Source organism: Phoca vitulina, unplaced genomic scaffold (genome assembly GCF_004348235.1).
Source record: "Phoca vitulina isolate PV1807 unplaced genomic scaffold, GSC_HSeal_1.0 scaffold31, whole genome shotgun sequence".
Taxonomy (NCBI): domain Eukaryota; kingdom Metazoa; phylum Chordata; class Mammalia; order Carnivora; family Phocidae; genus Phoca; species Phoca vitulina.
The window spans coordinates 20,494,362-20,521,065 of record NW_022589734.1 but is presented as its reverse complement, the minus strand read 5'-3'; the positions used below and the strand labels follow the sequence as shown (position 1 = coordinate 20,521,065).

Here is a 26,704-nt window from a genome sequence, read left to right as displayed (position 1 = left end):
ATTTAGGATATTGGGGATAGAGGAGCTATTTTTACTGTGGAGATAAAACATTTATTGGGTAAAGAAGGAAAAAAATGAGATAATGGCCATTTTAAATACAACGCTTTGAAAGAAGGTAAAAATTAAGCCAGAAGCAACTTTTAAAAGCTTCTCTCCTCAGTGCAGGTTGAAACAAGTAAATTAAATGGGCCGTACTGTTATTTAGCATCTCCTAGTGGCCCTGCTGGCATATGAACCATTTTGAACATCGGCTTTAACAGCTTATATTCCACTTCCCATTGTATGCATGATTCCTGTATCTAATTAAGAAAAAAAAATATTTTTAAGCTCTCCATAATGCACACAAGACAGCAGTTCATCCCTCACAACAGCAGAGCCGTAGGCCGTGCTACGAGCGAGGGGCTTCGGAGGCTCCTGGCCAAGGCGTTATTTAAATTTCCTATATGTAATCATAGCCCAAATCAGTAATATTTATGCTATCTAGCCTCCAGTCTGTTTTTCTAATGCAGAACCACACTCCTTTAGGAACTCTAATTGTATACACAGTACCTGACAAGGCGGCAGAAAGAGTACCACATGGGATCTCCATGTGGAGAAAAATGTAATGTATTCACAGTGCTGTAACAAACAGGCACCCGGATAAATAGTTTCTCTTAAAAGTAAGAGAGAGAAGAGAAAATAAACGGAATAACTGGATGATGACAACTGACACCAGGTAGTTAAAAACAAAACAAAACAAAACAAAAAAACAACAACTATCAAACATACAGATGACAGAGCAAAAGGGAGAAAATAAAGCAGGCTGGATATAACCTCCCTTTGGCCACTACGAACATACACTAAGAACAACATTATATGAGGATAGGACTTCATTTAAATGACCTACGAGGCAGGATTGAACAAAAAGACTTCATATCCTACCTTCACGAAGAAAAAACTCACCATAATAAGTAATAAAAAGTAATGCCTGAAAACAAAATAAAAATGAAAAAGCTTATTGTGTAATTTTAGTCCCTTAAAGGTTTGCTTGACCTAAGAGTTAATCTTCACCAAAAGCATCCAATGTCATAATCTTTGCAAAAAGGTAGCCAATCCTTCTATTTTATATTTAAATATAACTTCCATTTTTTAGAAGCTTATTCCAGTGCTTAGTAACATTCAGGATTTCATTTTTATAAAAAAACATTCTTTTAAGGCAACATAAAATAAATAGCCATGAGCAAAACTGCAACATATAGATATTTATACTTTAAGGATCAACTTTGGTTTTAGCACTTTGTTTTAGGTAATTAACAGCAAATCAGTTCACTTGGAATCATCTTGTCTTTATTTTTCTCATTAGCTCTTATAGCAAAAAAAACAGAACTCTGAAACCCTATCTTAAAACACACAGTGTGGACCAAACGGAGACTGTCTGCACATGCTTGACGAAATTATTAGATTTAGTTCTCTTTGCTGACATTATTTCTAGAAAAATAATCATGGGCCCTATGTTGAGCTGTCTAAATAAGAAGTTCTATTAATCCACATCTCTTAAGCAGTGAATATTCTGGCAATTCATCTGAAGAAGGTGTCACTTCATTCTGCCCTTTGTGCTGGTGCACAAATGCTGCAATGGTTTCCCCAAGGGAGACCATACAGAGAGAGCAGAGACTCCTGTTTGACCCCTGCTGGCAATCAATCTATGGCCTCAAGCACAGAGCTCGACAGCCCCTGCAATTCTATGTTAGCTTTTGTAACTCTCGGTATTATTCTTATTCATATAAATGTCAAATTCCTATCGGTAACCTGACCCAAAAGTGTTTGTAACCTCAGTTTACACCCTTTAAAACATCTCAGAAGTGGAGGGACTAAATTAAATTTTATATGTTTTAAACTAAACACCCAAGAAAAGGAATTAAAAAGAATAGTTTTTGCTGCTAAACACAGGATACCATGCTGTGTGAAGGCTGATAATTTAAGAAATACAGATGGCTTGGAAGAGCAAGCTGTCTTACGATAATAACGAAAGAATCACAGTCTTTCAGTAAAGGGTCAGCGGTGAAGAATTAGACAAACCAGAGCATGGAAGGCAAGTGACTCTCCAAGACTATTTTCTGTACGATACAATTATTTTGCCTGAAAATATGGCGCATGTGGGCGCTGCTAGTAGTGGGCTGTCTGCACTGAACCAAACCACAGGGGCAGGCATTTCTGCCCATTCCCGAGTCCTGCTATATTCAGGTGATGATGCCGTCCTAAGGACTGGAGAGAGGTGGCTGCGATGCGTCACGGGACCTTTGGTTCCCCTGACCTGACCTGAGACTATATTCTTCCCAAGCCAGCCTGCTTCCTGTAGGCTTTTCTCCTACAAGACTCTACAGGACGCCCCCCATCCTACAAGTGAGCCTGATGATGACAACAGAACTCATTCAACAAAGATGTAATGGGTTTGTGTTTGTAAGCACTGTTACAGGTGCTGGAGATACGCACACACGAAAAGCCTCATCAAGTTACATGGGGCGGGTCCCTAGTGGGGAGACCATACACCCATGCACAGCGAGGTAAGTACCATAACAGCAGTGAACTACAAGGAGGTTAGGTATGTAAAATACTTTGCAAAATGGTGGGCGGTAGAGATCAGTCAGTGGTAGGGGGTGTAACTGCTGCTGTTAATCTTTCTTACACTGAAGGCAATGAGGGAGCCATGGAAGAAGTTTTGTAAAAGAAATACAGGGTTTGTATTTCAGAAAGAACATTTCTGGCAATGAAGGGAAGAAGGGTGGATTGTAGGGAGTGAGCCTGGAGTGGAGGAAGGGATTTGGGAGGTAACACAATTCGAAAGAACTTTCTCCCTGAGCCACCGACAATGGGGATGGGGAGGCGGACGTGAGTCACTGGGCAGACCAAATTCATGGGACCTGGTGGCAGACGAGATTGGGTGGGAGAAGGCAAGAGGCAAGTCCAAAGAGCAAAAAAGTGCCTCTGATTTGGCTGGATGAATAATGGGGACTTTTACTAAGATAAAGAGCATGGCAGAAAGAGTAATATGAAAGGTGGAGACCCAAATGGAAAGTTCCCATTCAGAAGCCAGTCAGACAGACGGACGGATGTGATGGAGGGAAGACGGGGATGGAGGGCCAGAGGGATGTTGGGAGGGAGGGACTGGGACCCAAAGTGATTCAAGGAGGAGAGGGTTGGCCACCGAAAGAGAGAAGAAAAAGAAAGATGGAAGGCTGCCTGCTGGAGTCCACAGTTTGGAATTTAACCAGAGCAGCTATAATGAAGGAACGTGAGGAAAAACCAGTCCAGAGGATCAAGGAGTGGAAGGACAGTGGGGAAAGCGGAGGCAGGCAGCAGGGGAGATCCTTCTGCACAGAAAGTGGGCCGTGAGCAAAAATACAGAACACCGAGGTAACAGAGGTAAACACAGGCTCGGTGAGGGGTTTCTGCGGAACGGCAGTAACTGCAAAGTAGAAAAGAATAAAACTCATCAGGAGTAAGCTAAGAAAAGGTAAAGAAACCACAGAATTTTTGAGTTGACTGGAATTTAAAATCATTTAGCTCATCTTTTTTATCTTACAGACAAGGAAACTGAAGGAATGCTAACTCACATCCTGCCATTACAATTAGAAATAGCGGGAAAAGATCTGGATTGTCCATCCTAAGTAATATTTACTAACTAGGGCTGCCAATAAACATTTAAAATATTGCCTCTAATAAGTCACAATGAAAAAATAGCTTAACAAGGATTAATAAATGACCATGTTGTATTTTTCTCTTTAGGGTTAAGGAGTCTTCAAAATTTTTAAATTTACTTACTCAATCTAAGTTCTCTTTTATAAAGATAACTGGGAAACAAGAAAAAAAAAATGTCTTGAAAGGTTTCAACCGATTTACATAGGTAATTAAATGTTCCATTGTGGGGGCGCCTGGCTGGGTCAGTCTGTGGAGCGTGGGACTCTTCATGTCGGGGTTGTGAGTCTAACCCCCACTTTGGGGATAGAGATTACTTAAAATTTTTTTTAAAAATCTTAAAAAAATGTTCTAATATGAATGTCACTAGGGACAGGAGAATATAGTTTCTATATTTTACAGAATAAAGATGAGGCTTTGAATTCCAGATATACCACATATATCCCTTCTCTGATCTTTAGTTTCTCAACCTAAGACATAAAAATAGCACCACATACTTTGCAAGGTTATTGGGTGAGCTAAGTGAAATTACGAATTTCAAAGAACCTAACACCCCATAAAAGGCACTCTACTTAGAGTAGAGCTTCTTGAATTATCTGTGGTTAATAACCAGTCTTCCCTCAAATTCATTACGGACTGATACATTTTAAAAGCACAACGACAAAAGTGAGTTACTAGAAAACATGTCATAAATTTGATGTCTTGCAAATGCTAAATTACTGGGAAAGTTCCTAAGTGCTTACTTTTGATTTCAGTAATAACGTTGTACATCGATGACAAGTTTGCAGACGGGCACTGGCCGATGAGCAATTTTTTGTGCAGCACTTCTCAGAGCAGAGCACGTACGATCAGAGAGCACAGCAGTGAAAGACCAGCTCTAGTACTCGGCAACCTGGACTCAAATTCTTCTCGACCACCCACTACCTATACACCTTCCTGCTTGCTGTTTCCTCATCTGTGAAACGCGGAGGAGGTCAGCAACACCTCTCTCGGGGGGTTGTACGGATTAAACGACTTCCTACATACCAGCCAATCTGATATGGAACGTTTCACTATTTATTTATTTGGAATATTTTAAATGCTCAGTATTAGAAATTAATATAATTATTATTTGAAAGGAGTGAGCATTAGTGTGAGTGTGTGTATATATAGTACACACACACACTCACTCACACACACACACTCACACACACACTCACACACACACACAAAGTCTTGGCTCTAAAGGTAAATATTTTTATGCTAGTGTTGTTAATTTGTGTATTTTTATTTATTTCTTTTTTGGAAAAACAGATTTTAGCCAAGGAAAATGGAAAATATTATGTCTTTTATGTACAAAAACAGTTTTAAAAGTCATTAAAATTTAACCAATAGCTGTTTTTTTTTTAAAGCTCTCCAATGTACCAGGATTCTTAAAGTTCTCAAGAGTTTTCCGTTAAATTTAGTTTCTTTTATCATTTTAAGTACAATTCAGGGAATTATACTATAAAACCTCCTAAGATGCAATCTGACTTTTTTCTAAGTAGAAAAATGGTCTTCAAAATTTAATTATATCATGATTCTTGAAAGTACAACTTATTTAAAAGGGAGAAGGGGTGCCTGGGGGGCTCAGTCGTCCACCTTTGTCTCAGGTCATGATCCCAGAGCCCTGGATCGAGCCCCCCGTCAGGCTCTCGCTGTGGGGAGTCTGTCTGAGGATTCTCCCTCTCCCTCTGCCCCCTTCCCCCACTAAAATAAATAAATAAATTCAAAAAAAAAAAAAAAAGAAAAAAAGGAAAAAAAAAAAAACCCAACTGGAACAGTTGATAAGAGTTAGAACTGGACAATTACATTTTTTTTTCCAGAAAAAACCTCAAAAGAATAATGTATTTTTCTAATCACACAATTAAAAGACTGAATCACAATAAATTAGGAAAAAGTATATGAAAAAGAGTCCTTATTGCACAGTTCAACTAAAATGGTATTTTCTAAAAAAAAAAAAAAGTTTAATGCTTTGTCTTATTTACATGGCTGGACTGAAACCATCTTGCTCTAAATAATAAGGGAAGAGAAATCTGTTCATTTTCAAGGCTATTATCAATAAGACACGGCTGGTTTCATTGATCAAAATAGATTTAATCCCTTGTAGGGGCAGTTCTCAAACTGTAACAAGAGAGCATTTTAAAAAGCACATGAGGTAGCAGAGACTAGGAGGGCCCTCCATTCCCTTCCCTTATTCTCCCACAGAAACAGGTTTTCAGCCATTTACACGGACGTCTGGGAGACACTATTATTTCCCGGTTTCCCTGGCACCTAGAGATGGCCATTTTCTACTCGAAGAGACAGTAAGTGGAAGTGTCACGTGCGACTCCAAGACAGGAGCTGTAAGGTGCACCTTTCTCTTCCTCCTGTTTGCTAGCTGGAATGCCCACCTGAGGGATGGACTGCAAGCAGTCACCATGGACCATGACCCAGGAACTCACGGACAGCTGAGCAACAAGAAAGAACCCTGGGTCTGCGCTACTGCGGACCATCCCACCAAGTGCAGGACGACTACCTACTAAATGTTCTGGGGTTTCCCACCTACTTTGTTGGAGATATTTTATGTTTCTGGTCATTCAGAGCCCAAACCAAATCTATCTGAAGTTGATAGTACAAGTGACAGGATCTAAAAGTGCGGCATTAGTTTAGCTGTGCGGCACGTACTGATACTCTCACTGCAGACCGGAAAGCTAATTAACGTTCTATGTTGGGCAAAATGTTTGGTCAGATTGTCAACTGCTGAACCTCGGTAGCCAGACCAAGCGTCAACTAAGTCCACAGAGGCAGAAGTGCTAGAAAAAATCCGGAATGTTCAATATTAGCCTGCTCCTTCTGATCGCTCTTAGCAACAAAGAACTCAGACTAGGAGTAGCCAGCTGTAGGCTGAGATTTAAGAAAAGTCTCTCTGTGTTTGTGAGTCATAGTTTAATTTGGCTGAGAATCCTGTGATTTTGAGGTGTGCAAGTCTGCAAAAGCCACGCAAAGCAATTATAAGCATTGACTACAAGGCCATCGCCACCTAAGATAGATTAGGTGCCCCATCAGATACTGACCCAGTTGCCCGGCAGCATTGGGATTAGGAGTGCTTCAGATGGCTTCCAGGAAGTCGTCGCTAAATTCAGAGTCGGGGGGAAGGGCATAAGGTTGAGGCCAATCTTCTTTATCCATTCATCTGTCAGTCCCATTCCCCCATTTTTAAATGGGACTTTTAAAAATTATGTTCTAATTTCTACTCCACTTTAAATGGGGACTTTGGACCTTCTGAAAAGGAGAGAGCATCGACCATAGACCATGCCTGTACAGAAGGACAGGGTAACTAGATGGGGCTTGGGTTTTCCCTCCTAGACAAAGGTAAACTCTGCATGTAGTAATAAGGGCGGCCAAAAGGGTGAGACTGTGGCAGACTTCTGTTTTCCAATCTCACCTCCCCTTATTTCCAACAGAGCCCCAGGTTTTCAGATGGGCAGAAGGCCACTTCAATTAAAGACTCCATTGCTTAGCCTTTCTTTCTACTAAGTATAGACATGTGACTAGGTTCTGACCAATTAGATAAAATCAAAGTGACATGTGTAACTTTCAAACAGGGTTTCAAGGGGAAGAACACATATCCTTTTTCGTCCCTCTCCTTTCTACAGACTGGAATGCGAATTTGATGGTTGGAGCTGAAGTACCATCTTGGGCCATGAGATGGGAGCTGTATCCTGCATCCCTGATATGCTGGAGCCTTATTACAGCTTTATAGCTAGCTCTGGACTTTATTTACATGACTGAAAAACTTCTACTTTCTTATGCCATTACTTTTTTTCTGTCACTTTGAGACAAACCAAACTACAACTTTTATACACACAAATATACATATATACACATACGTGTGTGTAATCGAGGTAAAGCCTTTCCCTACAGTAGATTTTATATCATAAACAAAATCAAATCAATAAAGTATAATTGTCTAAAGAAAGGAGACTGGTTTTCTGTAAGACCCGTAATTCAGTATTTTCCTCTTGTCCATGGAAAGCCTATAATAAACATTTACACTCTGCCCCCCTATACTAGAGTTAATATTGGGGTTTTACTACACTTACCAAACATTATGGCTATAAGTATTTGTATAATATGAACCATGATTTAAGAATGTCAGTGCCCAGAAGACAGTCATCAAGTTCTACTTAGCTCTTAATATTCTACACCTAACAAGTGCTTGACATATAGTCTATATCCAGTAAGTATTAGTTGAACAATTGCAAGACTTTGGCTCCTTTGAAATTCATATTAATTCACAATAATTTTTTGGCCCTACTTCCAGAATTTAAATTGGTCAGATCTTAATAATCCAAAATTCAATCTTTAAAAACAATGATGGGTTATATTACCTAGTCTTTTTCCTATTGTTTGCTGCTGACTTATTATGGTGCCTTTCAGATATTACTGCAAAGTCTCGTACAACATTCCAAACTACATGCACTGTCTATGCTCCCTTGATCTCTTCCTGGTTTTTGATAAGAACATAAGGTCCTAGATAATCAGGAGGCCTCAGGAAATGTCCATCAGAGAACAATGATAGGGATGAGTATGGGAGGTAAGAGTGGCCAATAACAGACTCTCCTTGTGTCAGCAGCAAGTGATGAATGGATCAGTGTGAGGAACTAAGGCTGTTTAGGGGAGGGAGTCTGAGCTGGATATTGAATATATTTGGTTCCAGGAAGGAAGGATAAAAGGACGTAGAAATGAGGACTTATAAAGTTTTTGCGACACAGCAGATTATGTAGGACAATAGCTCTGCCACATGTAACCGTTAGTACAGCATTTTATTTTACTTGTACACACACTTCATGAAGACACTCTGCAGTTTGTGGTTAAAGATGTTGTTGCAGACAAACCAGTCATTATCTACTTGTAGTTTGTCTCCCTGTGCTGACCATCAAACACAGCTTCTTTATCATCCCCTTGATTAGTGACTTTCCACCTGGATGGGGAGTGAAAGCAAAAAGGAGGGGATACTGACTACAGAAAGAGTAAATTTTTGGAAGAAGGTATGTATAATTTAAAATTTTCTAATAATATAGTACAATCCTTAATTAGAAAATTATGATCATTCCTAACATTTCTAATAAGCCTGGAAAGGCTAGATGCCATAGTAGCAATGAAAAAAAGTTTGGAGGTTCACAGGCTGGCATGTGAGTCTGAATTCTACAAGTTATTAGCACAGTAACTTTGGGCAAAGTCACTGTGTGCCTTAAGTTGCTCACCTGTCAAATGGGGTAATAATATTTTCTATCTGTTGTGAGCCACTGTGAAAATTAAATGAGCTAATCTACATAAAGTACTTACCACATTGCTTCCAACATATTATACACTCAATAAATACTGCCTTACAATCACTGTTAGCTATTAGCCAGCAGTTCCCAGAACAGAGAATCTCTACGAATGCAGAGGATGACGTTCTACTAAAGGGAATATATCGGTTTCCCTGCAAAGAGCAGGGCATTTTCTTGTTTATGAAGAGAGAACTTTAATTAAACCAGACTGAGAAATATTACTCTAAGCCTTAATCTCACTGGTTCCAGGGTGCATGCCGCTCGCTGGATGAATACGGTGTGCCTGCTTCCTGCTCTCCTGCCCCCGGATGCTGGGTGGCAATAGGACAGCAAACGGGGCGGAAGAGGACAAAGTGAGCACTGTGCTGGGAACCGGGAAGGCAGTCAACAGAGGACCACAAGGACCGCTCGGGCAGGAGACGATACTGTATCTCAGCAGCTCCTCAACACTTACGGCATTGGGACAACAACCTAAAGATACTTTGTTTCCCCTCCAGAGCTCCCGGGCTAGTGTCCGCTCACAAGAGGCAACTCTAGTCGACAGCTGACCCTTACCAGTTTCATTTTCCTAAAACTGCTATGTCCCTTGGCTTCCGTGGTGTCATTTCCTCCTGTGTCTGCTCCGACCCTGGCCTGACCCCACCCTTTCAACCTGTCACAGGATCCTCTCACCTTTACTATACCGCAGATACTGGTGTCCCCTGGTCCCTGTTCCTAGCCTGCCATTTTCTAGCTCCTGGATGATCTCATCACCCACGGCCTCATCTACCACTTAAAAGCTAATTACTCCCAAACATTTAGCTCTAGCTCCCCATCCCCCTCCTGGGCTCTTGGCCTGTATTTTGTACAGCCCGCAGGGGCTCTCGCCTAGATTTTCTTTTCAAATTCATTTCTACTTTAAACTGCATTTCAAATTCAGTATGTCCCAAACCAAACTCATGTCTTCTACTCAAGTTCCTCCTTCTTCTCATTTCCCCTCTTGGTTAACCACACCATCTTCTACTACATCTTGGGATAAAATAGCAAAAGCCATCCTTGACACTCATGGATACCTTCCTCGCCCTCCCTCCTCAGCACACACTGTACTTTACCTCACCAGTACTTGTTGAGTCCACCTCACTGTCTCCATCGCTAGAGTGACAGGCCTTAGACTGGAACAAGGGTACAGCATGATGACTGAGTTCTGGCTCAGAAATCACAAGGCCTCAGTTTTCACCAAGGTTCCATCACTGACCACCTGACCGTGGGAAAATTCCTTAACACCCTTGGAACTTCAGGACTGAATAAACTACCCGACACCACTGTCCTCATAGCGGTGCTGGGCACAAAAGTAAAACCTAAAAATATTAGCTACTGGTTTTATTACTATTACCATATTAAATATTACTACTGGTACTGGTATTATTGCATTATTACGGTGCTGTGCACAAAACCGATAAAAAAAACAGTGATTAAATCCATATTATTAGAATCAGTAGGAAGAGTGCTACACAGCAGAAACCGAGGATCTAGTTCTATTATGCATTAAATCACTGTGGGCTCTCACCAAGTCTTTTTAACCAGTGTGAACCCTGATGTTCACTTTAAAAAGTACAGATTAAAAATACCTATCCTACATATTTGGCTGGGTTTCTGCGACAACATCATGACATAATACATGAGCCCTGTGGAATATGAAAAGCACTCTATCAATGAAAGGAGAACACTTACTATCAGTATATGATTTCACAATATGTGATTTGACCCTATGTTTACAATAAGATGTAGAGAAAATGCACAAAGGATTAAGGGAAGGTAGCTTCTCTGTTTCTGAAGGGAATAACACAATCGTATCATAAAGGAAAGATATAAGGTAGAAAGAGATTAGGAATGATGAGATTTCTCTCTTGACCGGGCTAGACAGAAAACGTAAAGCTAAATCAATAGAAAATGTAATTACCTTCAAGCCAATGAATCGCATTTAGGGTAATCCCAAAATAATATGGTGTTTAGCACAGGATGTCAGTATCTTCCAAATATAAATATAATACCATGGTAAAAAAGAAAAAGTGAATGGTTTTTCTTGCTACATAACTGCTCAAATGATGCACGTTCATTTTCTTCAAATAAATGTAGAAGTAACAAGGGAGACAGAGAAAGAGAAGAGAACGTCACTACTTCAGAAAGATATCTGACAAGAGATAAAATAGTGAGCAAGGCCTTAGGGACACCCAAAATAACAACCTAGTTAAAGATATTAGAAATGATGAGATAAAGCCAGAAAACAACTTTGAGGGAAGTATTTTGCCTAAATTATCTGGGAGGTGGTTATTCAGTGAACAGAAACACATCTGGGAACGCATCTGGAAAGAAACTTAATTACCTAATCCTCGCCAATCATTTTTTTGTTTTGTTTTTGCAATTTCTTTTCTTCTGTTCTGACAACTGTTGCTTGTGTTTCCAAGCCACTAGGAATAAAACTAGATATAAAAGATGGAATAAAATACAAATTTAGCACAATTTGGTCTTTTATCAGATTGTGTTCCAGTACGGACATGTGGATGACTGGAAACTCATAAAAAGAAGAAAAAGAACTCAGGATGTTAATGAGTTAGCATTCCCCATCCCCCACCCCCGACAGACTGGAAAAGTAGGTCACAGGATAGGCTGGGCGGTACAAGGTAACTCTGGGACTCACTGACAGAAATCACCCTGCCAAAGCCATCTCCCCGACTTTGGGCCCTTGTGCCCCTTCACTGCCTGAGTATACAGTGGAGAGATCGGAGGACAGAACTTCTCTGCAAGGCTGCCAGCTCCCCTCCAGCGAGTTCTCCCCGCTAAAAGGTTCCCTTCCCCCGAGTGCTCCTTAGTTATTGGTTGTGGCGTTTCACGGGGGCAATCTCTGGGTGCAGGAAGCTTGGGGGTGTGCATGGATATCATGATGCTCAAGGGTTAATATTCTGTAGGCAATGTGACAAATTAATCCAGAATTACACAGCACGCTGACAGATGATAATGGCAAATTCTGAGATGGATAATATTATGGCACTGGAAGTCCACACAAAGATGCCACCGTAAGGCATAACTTAAGATCTATGCAACCTGCAGGTAAAAACATAACTGGTCATTAGTTCATTCAAAATGTATTTATCGAGTGAGGGGGATGGATCTTGTCTCCCAAGTTTAAGGTCTGGTTAGCATAAACCAAAAGGCCACTGGACTTCCAACAAAATAATCTCTGAAAACAAATAGATCTTTTAATATATAAACTGTTTCATGTCTTAAAATGTATCTATCAAGAGGACATTCTTACGTAGTTCTTTCACACTTTAATGTGTGAATTTGAGGACTCAGAGTTTCTTTTACTTAACATGAGAACATATGCCTGAGAGAACAACTCTGCACGTTGTCATTTTTTGAATTTATGTGAATGTATGGTTTTATGCTGGGGAGTGACTGTAAATTCAATGCTGCTCAAATGAGGAGGGCCCAATTAAAGTCTACGGCCAAGGTCCCAAGGCCCTAGGAACCGTAATTATATCACCCTCAAAACAGCAAAGTGAAAAATCCTCTCATTGGAAAGTAACTCTTTCAAAATCACATGAAAAAATAAAAATAAACAATTCAAGTTTCATGCTTTTTTTAAAAATCCCACTAATAGCTTAAAAAGATAACAGAAAAACCAGTTCAGGGATAATCAATAAAAGTAGTCACTCTTATGAGGTATTGATTAAAAATCTTCCTGAAACCAGAAATGCCCCTTTGCAAAGGTGGCTTCCTTCCGTATCCCTGCCGCTTACAGTATACAGTTCAAGAAACCATCTTCTCTGTTCATAATGAAAACATCAACTTAGTTAATTTTCCAACTGGATTAATCAATCGGAATAGAATAATTTAAGTCATATGATTGTCTGCTCATGACCAGCTGTTTTAAATGAGTATGTTAAGTAATTCAGACACTTTTCTTTGCAAAGGTTGCGTGAGTTAATAAATTCCCATATGCCCCAGCATGGGCCAGCACCGCTAGGTTATCTTCAATCCAGCTGCTGGTATGGTAATCGCTGCCAACTTTTGAACAACTGAAGAGAATAATGAATCAACCTCAGGTTGGCTCGTAAGTAAACTTCTGTTGCTCCCAGCTAAAACATGGGCCAGTTTCAACTGTAAAGAAAATTAATTAAAAAGGTTTCACCTCCACTGTCTCAGAGATACGGCATCACGAACATCGCTGAATTCGTAGTTTAAAAGCCTGCAGCGCAGTTTGGAGGTCAGTGTTCAATGCGATAGGTTGTTTTCAAAATTGGATTTTTCGGTGCAACGGGTTAGGAAATGCCCCATCCCTAATTCATAACATGAATATATAAGTCTCCTATTGGTGAAGGGAAAAAAAAAAATCAAGATTCTTAGTTGTTAAAGGCTCATTAGGAAAAAAGAAAAAGGCTTCAAAAGCTTCAGAGGAAACAAGACATTAGTACAGGAGCTTAAAAAGCAGATATAAGAGGAGAGCACCAAATAAACCATTTGAAATCAGGGTCGACTTACGAACGCACAAAAGCAAAATGACGGTATAAGGCCCTCTTTCTAAAAAAGACAGTATTTTACTGAATTTTGATAAAACGCTGGCCAAAACAACTTTGTGCTGGATCAGTTATCCAGACTAGCGGTTCTATTATAGAAATCTCTGAAACTTTGGTGTTTCCTATAAGTGCTAATCTATTTGGCATAAAGCTGTGCCGTTTTTTTATAGGAAAAGTAAGCAAACTATGAGAGCGGAAGCCTGCTAAAAAGACTTCATTTATTTCTCAATGTTTGTTGCAGTTGGAAATTCCTCCCTGAATGGGTGGACTTCCCCGAAAGGACAGGAACCCTTTTCCCTGAAGAGCAAAGGTGGGTTATACTGTCTGCGCTGGGTGAGCAAGCGAGCGAGCACTGTACTATTCCTACAAGCAACAGGACAGACTGGACAAAAGATAGAACTTTACGGTTCTGATGAGCTCTCTAAAACCATGCAAGGATCACCTTATTGGTAGTCATAATTTAATTTCTTCTTGCTTTCCAAAGAGTCCCTGTAACTTTTATCAGGAATATCATGTTGTCTGCCTTCTACATTTTTCCAATACATCCTGTAAGTTATAATCTAAGTATGGAATTGTATACCGAGGCTGCTTTCGCCCTCACTGTGCATAGCCAATAAAGAGTTACAGATGCTTAGAGATGCTATCTAGACTCATACTCTACCACGCCAGTGAATCATACCACTTGAAACTGACATTGTGGATGGACGGGTTATGGGATGGGGTGTCTTCTCCAGAGATCTCCAATGTCCTTCCAGGGATCCCTGGTATTTCCAGTGCTGGAAATATTGGAGATCCTCGGGTACAGTACTTGGTTCCGGGATCCTCCAGACAGTAGAATAGTTCTAGAAAAGCTACACAGATGCCTCAGGGTAACTCAGAATCCAAAGAAAGGACAATAAGTTTAACCCATGAATAAAGGCAAGAGACTATTCTCTAACACTTGGATGTGATCATCTTTTGACCTCTCTCTACCTCATGGATGCTGTTGAAACTGTTCAAGATGCAACAGATTTAAAAGGTCCACCTTTGGAACAACATAAAAGGCTAGAACTTATTGTGAAATTGTTGCCCAGTTAGGTAGCCACAGTAATTCCCCCAAACAACTAAGTCAGCACTCACCCAAGTGGAGGAGAAAGAGAGGTGTTGATTCCTTACCTCATTGAATCACATTAATGCAACAAAGCACTTGGAAAGTGTTCTAGTCTATTCTGCACAACAGGATGCATGTCTACACTTGGCAAAATCTTGTGCAACAGGTATGAATTGTGCACATTATTTGCTACTGCCCTAGTTATAAGCAAGAGGCAAGAAATTTCACAGGTGCAACAATATGTTTGCAATTTTGAAAAACATTCCATTCACCAGTGCCAACGTGCCCAAAAGAACTCTCTCACATGAGACAAGTTTACCTACAATAAGCTAGAATAAATGCAAAGGAGGGATACCGGGCAACTTAATAGACATCTAACATAAAAATTCTTATTCTTTAGCCTTGACCTCAGTTTTCTTTAAGAGCAGAAAGTATTATAGATGGTAGAGATCTGTCATTATTCTGTTTTCTGCTTTGAAGACTGTATATACTTAATGATTATAATTATGAAATCCTAGAATAAATATGCCTTCTATTCACTGATTTGAATATTTGAACAATTAGCTGTGTTTGTTTGACTGCACACAAATGTCTTTATTTCTAGTGGTTAGGATAATCAAGAAATGCCTAGAGGTGAAAAAAAAAATTAGAAAGACATACAGGAAAGATGAGGAAGGAAGGAGAAAGTAAATAGAAGAAAAAGATTTTAAAAGATTTCTATGTAGTCAGGATAAGTCACTAATTGAAGGTGGAAAAAATAATTGCTTACAATTTGTATAAAGCAATCATATCCATGTAGCACTTTGACATGGTACAAAGGTACATAATTATAAACAAGAAGATGGAAATAAAAAGTTATAACTTAATTAAGAAAAACAACAGAGGAAAAAAATTATGGAAAAAAATTATGGGAAGTAGGCAGACCCATGCCACAAATATGCCAAGATAAATGACATATCCCCAAAGGGGAGAACAGTGCCCTAGACTTGAGAAGGTTTTGTATGACCTTGGCCAGCCCTACTATTTCCTGCCTTGTATAATCACAGAAGGCAGTCAATGTTTGGTGATGATGAGAAGTAGGATTTTGAAGAATATAATTATGGGCTGCAAGTGTTTTCTGTGGAAACAAAATGATCATTCATGTCTAAGATTGTGTAAATACGCCTTAATTTTGGTCAACAGCAATTTCAACCTTAAAAAACAGAATCCTAAAACCTCCTTATAAATCACAATTCTTCAAGTAATCTTCAGGGATAAGCGTGTAAAAGCAAAGATGTTCCAAATACTCTTCAAAACATGCTACTTGGTAGAAAATTAACTATTTTGTAGTGACATGATTTGGCCTATGTCCACATCAGAACCAGCTCACCACCTCAAGAAGCCACATTAAAGGGGATTTAAGCAAAACCAAAGCTGTTTTCATCTACTAGGTCAGGTATAAAAATGATCACAATGCACACTACCTTACAGAGACTGGCAATCTTACACAGATTAATGGTGTGTCGTGCACAGATGCGAGGTAGATATAAGAAGAAACCACATCAAGGGTCCCTAAGGAAACTTAAAGGCCCAGAAAGCTTCAAAACTCTCGCTTCTCTCTGGTACCTTTAATTGTGGCTACAATAAGTGCATTTTTGCCACATGCTTTTGTAAGAAAAAAAGGAATGGTTATTTTCTTAAGTATTAACAGACTTACTTCTCTTTCAGAAAATCCACTACTCTTTTGAAGTCAGCTACGCAGTATTCTCGTTTCATTTCCATGAGGACAGTGTCAGAGGCAGACTGGACCGGGATGTGCAGAAAGGCATAGACTCGGGGATGATTAAGGATTTTTGCCATTTCCTTTAAAAAAAAAATGGAAGGAGAAAACATTAATCATTTTAAGGAATTAGGTAATGGTTTCCTTCAGATCAACACCCACAGGGGCAAGCAAACAAACATAGCTGAAAACAGACCCATCAGCCGGGCTCTTCGAGCAAACATTAACAGGTAATACTCTATGATGACGTTTGGAAATTCAACATGACTTTCGGAGGATTCCACACAAGACTTATTTCCTCATGCTCGTCGTCTCTCTTAGGTGACAAAACGAAGGTAAACTCATGGAATGCCTAAAGAGCAAGATTTTTGAGTACTTCAAAATAAACACCACTCCTCCCTTTTAAAACTCCCGAGGCAGTTTTATATTCTGCCTCGCTACGTTAGTTAGCAGGAGAAACAGCAATAGTTAAACAGTTAAGGCTCTATAATCCTGTGTACTTGAATAAAATCTCCAGACTTAAGGCCAGTGAACACTTAAAAAAAAAAAAAAAGATTTTATTTACTTGACAGAGAGAGACACGGCGAGAGAGGGAACACAAGCAGGGGGAGTGGGAGAGCGAGAAGCAGGCTCCCCGCTGAGCAGTGAGCCCGATGCGGGGCTCGATCCCGGGACCCTGGGATCACGACCTGAGCTGAAGGCAGACGCTTAACCGACTGAGCCACCCAGGAGTCCCAACACCTTTTTTTTTTTTTTTAAATACCGAAGGAGAAGGAATGTATAACCTGTTTCTTTCTCAGCTAGTCAGTGAACACGTATTTTTTGAGCATCTACGATGCAAAAGAGACAGCGTCACACACCGAAGCAGCCTGTTGGCCACAGGTCACCTGCTGACATCCAGATGTGGAAGAGGGAAGAACGGAAGAACAGCAAGAGGAACGCAGCTGGTCAAGTCAGAGCAAACCGGAGTGAGACAAACCAGAGGGTGTTTTATAAAATTCCTCAGAGCATACAAAGGCTGGCAGGGAGAAGAACAACAGAAGGAGAGCTGTGGTAACATGAGCATTTATGAAAGCAGTAAGAAAACAGACTGATTTAGCCCTTCTCTGCTGCCCCGCTCCAGGCTCACCCACTGGAGGGCTGGGGAAGGGGGAGGAGAGGAGAGGAGGGAAAGAGAAGGGGGATGGTGGCAGGGAGAGGATGCCTACAAAGAGACCAAAAGTAAGAGTGTTGAGAAAGGAGCTGCTCTGGGGTAACTTGCATGTGACTAGTGATTTTTGGTTTTTAAAGGACCATGTTTTCACATCTGTTACTTCATTTTCATCCTTAAAACAGTATTTTGAGGATCTTATGTGGAGTCAGAGAGCCAGCTAATTCTGAAGAGTCACCTCCTAGTTATTCAGGGGTCAGTCACGCATATGGACCAACCACGCCCTGCGTGTCTCCACTTTCTTTCTACCCACTGCGACCATGAGGGCACAGGGAAGAAAAGAGCAATTAACTCAGATCTGTCACCTTCTCAATAGCGCCTTAGTTGTTTTAAAAAATCCCTTCGGACTAAGAAATTCAATAGCCCAATAATATTACTCATGGATATGTTTTATCCATACTTTATTAGAAATTAATACGTATATATACCTTATTTTATATATATATAGGTGTATATATATATATATGTATATATATATATATATATGGACAGATAGATACATATAGACATACCCATTAGCCTGGAGTTGAAGAGTTTCTTATTTAATAGAAAAATAACCGGTTAACGTATTATCTGTTCACAAAACTGTTACATTTCTTGGCTGGGCTTTTAGCCGGGAGGCTCTTCCTACCCTTACACGGTAGGCGTTAAACCACTCTGTCTGAGGCTGTGCGAGGCAACACTTAGCATTACATACCCGATAGTAAATATGCTGGCTTTCCGCTATGCTTCTGTACCTTTCAGGGCTTTCATGCCTGAATATCAGGATTCACAAACAGTGTAAAAAAAGTCCTTGTTTTCTAAAGGGGCAGGACTCTGCATTCGCTAACTTTCAACATACCTACGGTGATAAAAGATGACCCCTTAGCAAAAAACACAGTCTGGGAAATGAAATCCCACACTCCACCTCTGTGCCTTGGTTTCCTTATCTGTGAAACCTAGACAGTGGTAGTACTCACCTCCTAGGGCTACTGGGCTATAGGGAAGATAAAATAATTCCGTATGTGCTCATCTGTAAGCCCTCAATAGACAAGTTATCCAATATTCTTCTTCCTTGCAAAGTATCTGAAGTTCATGGTCACACGTGTTCATACAGATTAATGGGAACCTAAGGGAACCTAAAAAGAACAGCTTTGCAATGAGCTAGTTCCCTCAGTTAGTAAGTGAAGGAGAGTTAACTTGTGCTAATTTTCATACAACAGACTGGAATGGGGTTCCCAGCAACCAGGACCCTGGGCCAGGAAGGGGAATGCAGTTTCTCCCGGAAACCCTGAGGGCGGCTGCCTACTACTACTACTAGTACTACTACTACTACTACTACTATACTGCTACTATACTACTACTATACTACTACTACTACACTACTACACTACTACTACTATACTACTACTATACTACTACTACTATACTACTACTATACTACTACTACTATACTACTACTATACTACTATACTGTACTACTACTATACGACTACTATACAACTACTACACTACTACTATACTACTACTACTACACTACTACTACACTACTACTACTATACTACTACTACTACACTACTACACTACTACTACTATACTACTATACTATACTACTACTATACTACTACTATGACTACACTACTACTATACTACTACTACTACACTACTACTACTATACTACTACTACTATACTACTACTATACTACTACTGCTACTACACTACTACTATACTACTACTACTATACTACTACTATGCTGCTGCTGCTGCTGCTGCTGCTACTACTACTACTACTACATGCAGGATACTGCATTGGATGAAGTACTGCCCTGTTACAGTATGACAATTTATAAATTAAAATTTAATAGCAAACAAGTAGGATAAATTTGGTGGGTTTTCCCTTTGGCTCTCAAATAAGACTTACCACTAGTAATGACCTTCAGCTTCATACTAGAGACTTTGCAATTTTAGAATGGTAGGCACCAGAAACAAAATAAAAATAATCTGGCCCCTTAATTAAAGTCTGTATTTCTCCTACTAAAGGAGTTATGACTTAACATAGATTAATGTGCCCCAAAGAGACAAAGCACATACTTTTGGTTCTGTTTTTAGTTCTATTCCTCTTCTTGAGAGCTCAACATGTTGGCTAAAGACCTTTTGGTTTCTTCATCCTTCAAAATTCTTTTATTTTTAATAAAGGTTTAGCTTCTAGTTACAGGTTCTCTGGTGTCAGAGATTACTTCCTCTCTGATTCCTCAGCAACTGTTCCTGGTGTTATCCGAGTGCATTCTTCTTTCTTTTTTTTTTTTAATTTTATTTTATTATGTTATGTTAATCCCCATACATTACATCATTAGTTTTTGATGTAGTGTTCCATGATTCATTGTTTGTGCATAACACCCAGTGCTCCATGCAGGACGTGCCCTCTTTAATACCCATCACCAGGCTAACCCATCCTCCCACCCCCCTCCCCTCTAGAACCCTCAGATTGTTTTTCAGAGTCCATAGTCTCTCATGGTTCGTCTCCCCCTCCAATTTCCCCCCCTTCATTTTCCCCTTCCTACTATCTTCTTTTTTATTAACATATAATGTATTATTTGTTTCAGGGGTACAGGTCTGTGATTCAACAGTCTTGCACAATTCACAGCGCTCACCACAGCACATACCCTCCCCAATGTAGCTGCAATCACCGAGTGCATTCTTGGTTCTGCCTTGCAACATGAGGCTCAATCTCCAAGACAGAGGCTCGACAGGAGCAGGGAATATGGTTTACTCCTCTCGCTGGATCCCCACAATGGCTAGTACTGTACTAAGTATACCACCAAACCATACATATATCTGGGTTACAACCACACAAACATACATACAAAGAGATTTAAAATATAAGTGCTATTTGAAAGGAAGACAAATTTTCAATTAGTAACAGTTCAGTTTGACTAAGGCAGGTTAACACATATTCAAGCAGGTGAACAAACATGATTGGCCTGCCTTAATTTTTGGAAGTGAAAAATCACAGGTTAATATATAGGTAAATACAAAGTAAAAATCAGACACTTCATTGGTAGCTACCTCCCCCATGGGTTATATTTCTAAAAGTCTGCTGCAGCTTTATATTGGAATCACAATGTACTTTCTCATGCAAGTAATTTATAAATGACATGTGGGGTCCTGGTTAACTGAAGAAAAAAGGAGCCCTTAGTTCAAAATGTGGCTAACAAAAGAATGGCAGCCATGAGCAACCCTGAGCTCGGAGCTGGTTGAGAGAGTCTGAGTAGTTAGGCAAGTATGCTAGTTGGCAAAGGTACACACAAGGGGTGTGTGCTTGCGTGTGTGTGTGTGTGTGTGTGTGTGTGTGTAGCTCTGGTAGCAACTAGCATGGAAACAGTATCTCTTTTAATATAAGGTCATTTACAGTTTAAGGGCGAATGTATCAAGGCTGCTTAGCATCTAGACATGACCACTTTATAGGCAGGGACTACAGAATGGCTAACCAAATCCACGAATCAGTATTTCCATCCAGTGCTTTTATATGGACTTCTCCTTTCATGAACCGGTAATCATCTTAATGTTATTTTTTTATGAACTTAAAAAGCAAAGAAAATCTAACGAGTTGAAGAAAACAGACTTAATTTTAAAAAAGCAATTCTATGTATGGGTACATTTTTATTTTTTATTTTATTTTTGAAAGAGAGAGAATGCCCGTACATGCATGGGGGGGGGGGGGGGGCAGGAAAGGGGTAGAAAGAGAGAATCTCAAGCAGGCTCCATGTTCAGTGGAGAGCCTAACGTAGGGCTTAATCCGACAACCCCAAGACCATGACCTGAGCCAAAACCAAGAGTTGGATGCCCAACTGACTGAGCCACCCAGGTCCTTGTATGGGTACATTTTTAAAAGGAATGTTCAGTTTAATTTTTGTTGCTCTGCAGTCATCAAATTAATCATATTCTACCTGGGTCTGAATATGTATTCTACCAGCTTAACAAGGTCACTCAGTGTGTGAGTGTGTAAAATATATTAATACTTGCATTCAGATGCCTGTGCATTCATTTTGACAGTTATCTGTCCAAAAGCCCTCTCAGATTATACCTTTGTTAGAAAGTATATGCATATTTATTTATTTTTTTAAGATTTTATTTATTTATTTGAGAGAGAGAGACACAGCAAGAGAGGGAACACAAGGAGGGGGAATGGGAGAGGAAGAAGCAGGCTTCCCGCTGAGCAGGGAGCCCAGTGCGGGGCTCGATCCCAGGACCCTGGGATCATGACCTGAGCTGAAGGGAGACGCTTAACGACTGAGCCACCCAGGCGCTCCAGTATATGCATACTTAAAATGCTAACCTTCACCATGCTATGTTTTCAACTAAACTAAGACATATGATGAAGCAAAAAGATACTTTAAAACAAGACAAATTACACCATTACCTTTAAGCATTGTAAAGAGCTTATGTGAGATATAATTCAAATACCACACATTGACCTATTAAAAAAAGTATGCAATTAAATGCTTTTTAGTATATTCACAGGATGGTGCACCATCACCAAATTCTAATTTTAGAATGTTTTCATTCCCCCTAAAACAAATCCTGTACCCACTAGCAGTCTCTTCCCATTATCCCCATTCCATAACCCCTTTCCCCCAGCCTGAAACAGCTAGCAGTCTACTTTCTAACTCTATAAATTGCCTATTCCACACATTTCATATAAACAGAATCATTAGTCTTTTGTAACTGGCTGCTCTCACTTACAATGTTCTCAAGGGTCATCCATGTTGAAGTATATAGGTATTTTTTTCAATTAAGTAAAATATAGGAATTTAGAATTTATTAAATATGCCACTTCATGTAAAAGTATGTCAAATGTTCTGAATATTATTAGCTTGATTAAGGTAGTAAAGCAGGTTTGGTCTATACTTACGGACTTTAACAACACAATCTAATGTCATAAATCTAATAGAGATGAGCTGTTAAATACAGGATCTTACTAGGAAAAGCTGTAATAGATACTACAAAAGATGGGGTGATGTTACAAAAATTCTTTTTAAAAAACTTCTCTTAAAAAGAGAAGAACTGGGGGTGGGGCCTATAAATGATCATTTTTTTCGTTCCCGTTGTTTTTTGTTTTATTGTGGTAAAATATATATGACATAAAATTTCCCATTTTGACCATTTTTGAGTACACGATTCGATGACATTAAGTACCCGCACAATGTTGGGCAACCATCACCACCATCCATCTCTAGAACTTTTTCATCATCCCAAACTGAAACTCTGTACCTGTTAAACAATAAAGCCGCATAACGCCCCATGCCCCTCTTCCCCCCGCCTTTCGTACTAGTTTCTGTCTCCATGAATGTGACTATTCTAGGCACCTCATCTATGGGAAACCCTACAATATCTGTCCTTCCGTGCCTGGCTCATTTCAAAGCTCACCCCTGCTGTAGCAGGCTTACGTTATTCTAAGTACCTCCTTTGCAGGCACTTGGGTGTTTTCTACTCTCAACGCCAGGGGGCCCCATACAGGCTGCTGTTAGCCCGGGTTTTCCTGTCCTGTAACTTTACCGCACATGCTCACACCCCAACGATAGATCTTACTTATCTGCATCTCCCAATTTCCTTGCTAATGCCTGGCCCTTAAATACTTCAGTTATAGTTGAATGAATGAATGACTGAATGACCCAATTAATTAGTCAACATGGTTATATTACAGTAAGTCGTATAAAGACTTCTAGCTAAAGGTCAAACAGCGATGCCCGTATGCTAGGAGATCCTATTTCTGGAGTCACCTTCGACACTCCAAAAGTCACGTTAAGTCAAGATAAAATGAGACCAGAGTCCTATTTCATCCGTTACTTCATTAATGACCCTGTAACAGCCACTAAGTGAATTACCAGCACCTACATTTACTCAGCAATCTAAAAATAAATTATCACTTAATAGCATCAGAAAGTGAATGAGGGAGCCTAAGAAGAGAATATTCCCAATCCTTATGTCCCAAGTGAAGAGGATTAGACAGTGCGAACAGATTCTAATTCACATTTGATCTGTAACTTAATTATAACAGGGAATTCACTTCTACACTGCAAAGAGTTAACATATTCAGTATTTGCGTTAAAAGAAGTTGAGACAAATATCTGTTCTAATTAGCCTTCACAGAAATGTTAAAAGGACTTCAATGCTCCTCTACCATTACCACTTCATCTAAGTGTCATAGTCAATAATCAGACTTTACATTACAAAGATAAAAATATACATTAATACTAATGTCAGAATGTTAAGAGTTGTAATTATACACACATTTATTTTCAATTGATATTATCATTATTCTATTTTATAATTATGATTCTGCTCTGCTATCACAAAGAAATCAAAAGACAGTGTTTGTATCCTGACCGTGGTGATGGTTACATGAATCTCTGTGTAAATGAGAATTCACGAAACTTGAACACACACGATTAAGACAATTTTACTGTATTAGTTTTAAGACAAAATACCAGAGGAATATTCACAGTAAAATCTGTTGTGTTTTAAATGCTATATAATATGAACAGGTATACCCTAAAAAGCAAATGTATAATATACATATAGTTGCCTTTTTTCTATTAAAAAAAAAAAAGATTGAGTCTACTAACAACTAAAAGAACAAATCAATACCTGATCAATTTAATGGGGAAAGTGCATCCCAATTAGACTAAGCACTCAGTGAAGACAATTCTATTGGCTTCTCTCAAACCTGATATAAATAATTAAGGAATACAATGGAAAGGCAGATGTTATTTTTTTTAAAGATTTTATTTATTTATTTGAGAGACAGAGAGAGAGCACAAGCAGGGGGAGGGGCAGAGGGAGAAGTAGACTCCCCGCTGAGTAGGGAGTCCCATGTGGGGCTCAATCCCGGGACTCAGGGATCATGATTTGAGCCAAAGGCAGATGCTTAACTGACTGAGCCACCGAGGCGCCCCCAGAAAGACTTATTTTTAAATATTTAAAGACTTATTTTTAGGGGCGCCTGGGTGGCTCGGTCCTTAAGTGTCTGCCTTCAGCTCAGGTCATGATCCCAGGGTCCCGGGATCCAGCCCCGCATAGGGCTTTCTGCCCAGTGGGAAGCCTGCTTCTCCCTCTCCCACTCCCCCTGCTTGTGTTCCCTCTCTTGCTGTCTCTCTCTCTGTCAAATAAAATAAAATAAAATAAAATCTTTAAAAAAAATAAAATCTTTTAAAAAAACAAAGACTTATTTTTAAATATTTAACTCATTTATTTATGGTCTAATTATTCAAAATGAGGCTAACTTTGGAGAACTTTTGTTTCAAGTGTTAGGTGGCATACAGTAAAAAGAATGTTCTAGTGCTTTAACTGCTTCGGTCAGAACTGCTTGGTAGGTGAAGAACGCAGCTACGCAAGTATTCATTAAACATCAAACTACGTTTCTGAGACTGGGGATGCAGAGAAGACAGTAAGCCCCTCTGCATTTATATGCGTGGAAAATACAGAATTGCGTCCTCCTATGAAGGGGCACGGTGCCTATGCCGGGCGCTCTGCTGAGCAGTTTGTACGAATCTCATCTGTGCCCTCATCTCAAGATGCAGGTATTTTTATTATTTCTGCGGTAGACTGTGTCGCTATTTGCCAAATATCCTGGTTTCCCCTCCCTGTGGGAACTCAGGAGCAGCTGCGTGACTTGGTGGCCAGTGAAACGTGGGCAGAAATGACAGGTGCCACTTCTGGGCAGAAGGTTTCAAGCCAGGCGTTCTCGATGGCTCTCTTTTTTCCCTTCTTCTACAGTCTAAGTTCTGAAGCAGAGACACCCTGGGCAGAGCTTCAGTCAATCCATGACAGATATTTAACATGAGCAAGGAAATACATTTTTGTCATTATAAGACCCCGACATTTTTCGAGACCCTTTGTCATACGGCATAACCTAACGCATCCCACCGCCACGCTGTCATTTTACGGATGAAGGAAACAAACATTCGGAGACATTTAAAATAATATGTTCACAACGAAGAGTCGTAAGTGGAATGATGGCACTCAGGACCTATGCCTGTCAGACTGCAAAGTCCTTTTTCTGAACCAATTTTCAATGAACACCAGAATGGAAGTATGTATCAATTACAAAGGGAGAACAGGGGAGGAAGAAATTAACTATTAACATGGGCAACAGATGATTTCATCCCAAATGGAGTTCAATTTTCAATGATAAACAAAAATTTTCCAGGCAAACCGTAACAGGCGACACATAACATATCCCGGTGTCTTGAGATACACAGCTGTGTATTTTGTACCATAACCCAGCACCCTGCTTTTTTTAGCCTAATGATATCAATTATATCTTTTAAAGTACATTTGGGAAAAATAAAGAAGTACACTTGGGGACCCACTTAATGCTCCTCTACCTATTTACTCTTTTATCAAATATACCAATTGTGACATTCTTTCCTGAAATCATTTTAAAGAGAGAATTGTTCATTTGAGGGGTTGGGTTTATAGAGCTTATGAAGCTGAACCTGATACACACCTTTGGAAAAAAAAAATGCATAAAGTAATTAGCATAACATAAAATAACAAAAAACCACTTCTTTTCAAAAATGAATGTAAAAAAATTAATGTTTTTCTCTATTATAAAACTAATTTATATTCATTTTTGAGATTTTGGAAAACAGAATGGGAAAAATTAACCACAGTTACAGCAATCACTGTTAAAGGAAAAACATTGCTCTTATTATCATCTTGAAACAATTAAATTATAAAATTATATCTGGTATTACCCAGTGGGTTTAGAAAAACTGAAATGATTTTTCAAAGACCAAAATATTAAGCTTAATAATATTTCTTAACAATACATCATTCCTGCAAGCTCAATTTCTTCAATAATGAAAGAAGAAAACCTTTCTTCTAAGCAGGGTCCAAATCACCCAGGCACTTATACTCCAGGGGCTCATAATGCTGCACATTAGCATAACAGGAGAAAGAAACCTGAATATGAAAACAACAAACAAAGGAGAATCAGAGATAAGAACCAGCAAAACATCTTAGAATCATTCCTGAAGAAGTTATTACCATTAGAGCAATGTTGTCCCTGGAGCTACGATAAGAGAGTGCAAAAA

At 39.5% G+C, this 26,704-nt stretch overlaps 1 protein-coding gene across 4 annotated transcripts in view; it reads right to left on the bottom strand.

The window, feature by feature from the left end:
- Positions 1-26,704, bottom strand: part of CDKAL1 (CDK5 regulatory subunit associated protein 1 like 1) — a 708,317-nt gene that overhangs the window by 247,350 nt on the left and 434,263 nt on the right. For all 4 annotated transcript variants that reach the window (XM_032424786.1, XM_032424785.1, XM_032424783.1 and 1 more), the window contains one exon: positions 16,354-16,499. In XM_032424786.1, the coding sequence (XP_032280677.1) occupies positions 16,354-16,499 (146 nt within the window). The remainder of the gene's footprint in view (positions 1-16,353; positions 16,500-26,704) is intronic.